The following is a 1,575-nucleotide window of genomic DNA, read 5'->3' as shown; positions in this document are numbered from 1 at the left end:
CTTCAAATTAATATTGGGTCATGTGATTTTGATCAGGTCAATAAAAATGAGGTCTTCAAGCGGAGATGGCATGGCTGCGACGACATCCATGTGGTAGATGTGTGTCCTCGGGCTCCGTCGTTATAATGATATTTGCTCCAACGTCGGTGTGGGGCATAGGAGGTAGTCTAGGAGTGGATGCTCATAGTTCTCTTCGTCAGCGGCATCTGAATGACGGTGAATCATGTGCTACATTTGCGGTTGGTGGATATCAAATATGATTTTGTCCTCCGACGTCTTGGTTAATTAAGATACTAGATCCGGGTTTTCATGACGTGTCCGAGGTGATGTCTTGATCAGTTTCTTGCAATGGCAATGGCAATGGCAATAGCAATGGCTACCTATCTGGTAAGTTACTTCGTGACAGCTACTGCCTCTATATTAAATCTCTTCAATGTCCGAGGAGCACAAAATTTCCGAAAATTTATTTGAAAATTTGACCCCCATACATGCATGTAAATAAATAATACAGTATATTTTAAAGGTGAACGAATAAAGTAAATCAAGCGGGAGAACAACAAGCACGACCAATTCAAGTTCAATTCAACCCCAGGTGGGGCCAGGGAGCGATGCAGGCTCATCCGGTCCCGCCGAAGAGCGCCTTGAGCTTCCTGACCTCCAACTCGTCGAGGAGGGTGACCTTGTTCACCACCTCCGACGGAAGGTTGTTGGCGAAGAGCGCAAAGTCGAGGGTCTGCACGACGGGGTTGTGGCTGCTGTAGGTCGAGAGCGCCGCCGCCGTGGTGTTGCCGAGGTTGTACTGGAAGTGCTGCTGGCCCTGCGGGAGCACCATGAGGTCGCCCTTGTACAAGGTCTTGGTGTAGACCCTGTTGGACGTGGCGCTGATGAAGCCGCAGGACAGGGTGCCCTCCAGGACGAAGATGAGCTCTGTGGCGGCCGGGTGCCAGTGCAGCGGCACCACGCCTCCTACGGCGAAATCGACGCGCGCGGCGGAGATGCCGAGCCCGTTCACGCCGGGGAAGTTGGTGACGAAGGCCGAGGACAAGCTGATCTTGAACGGGTTAATGGCCGGGCCTGTGGTGCCCAACCCGCGGTAGTAGAAGTCATCGGCGGTGACGGCGGCCTGCGGCTTGCACGGGTAGCCGGCCGGCGTGTCGCTGCTGGCCAGGTCGGCCACGCAGAACTCCTTGGCCAGCTGGGCTGGACAGGCAAAGGGCAGCAGCAACAGGGAGAGGGAGAGGAGGAGCACAGCCTTCGCCATGGAGTTTAACTTGAAATGTACGTGTTTATATCGTACCCTGATACCCATAGGTATATATATAGGAGAAGGGGTGGTGCAAATGGATGAATAAATATCAGAAATCCAAATTTAATAGCAAGTTTTATCAAGTTAGTCCACAAACGACCCAACTTGAAATTGATCAAGATGCAACTGAGGCTGGCCGGTTGCGTGTGGTTAACTGTCGGTCAGAGCGCCGCCTGATAACCGCACGTGTTCACTTGAGGTGAGCAAGTCACGCAACGCCTCCCAGAAACTATTGAACACATTGTTGGTGGTAAGAACATTTTCAGCGG

At 52.2% G+C, this 1,575-nt stretch overlaps 1 protein-coding gene across 1 annotated transcript; it reads right to left on the bottom strand.

Moving 5' to 3' along the window:
• Positions 1-443: 443 nt before the first annotated feature.
• LOC123403635 (germin-like protein 8-14) lies at positions 444-1,287 on the bottom strand. The gene has a single exon (XM_045097557.1). It carries the CDS (start codon positions 1,259-1,261, stop codon positions 617-619), a length of 645 nt encoding a protein of 214 aa, XP_044953492.1. The 5' UTR covers positions 1,262-1,287; the 3' UTR covers positions 444-616.
• Positions 1,288-1,575: the final 288 nt, after the last annotated feature.

Source organism: Hordeum vulgare, chromosome 6H, assembly GCF_904849725.1.
Source record: "Hordeum vulgare subsp. vulgare chromosome 6H, MorexV3_pseudomolecules_assembly, whole genome shotgun sequence".
Lineage (NCBI taxonomy): Eukaryota > Viridiplantae > Streptophyta > Magnoliopsida > Poales > Poaceae > Hordeum > Hordeum vulgare.
This window is presented reverse-complemented; position numbering and strand designations above follow the sequence as displayed.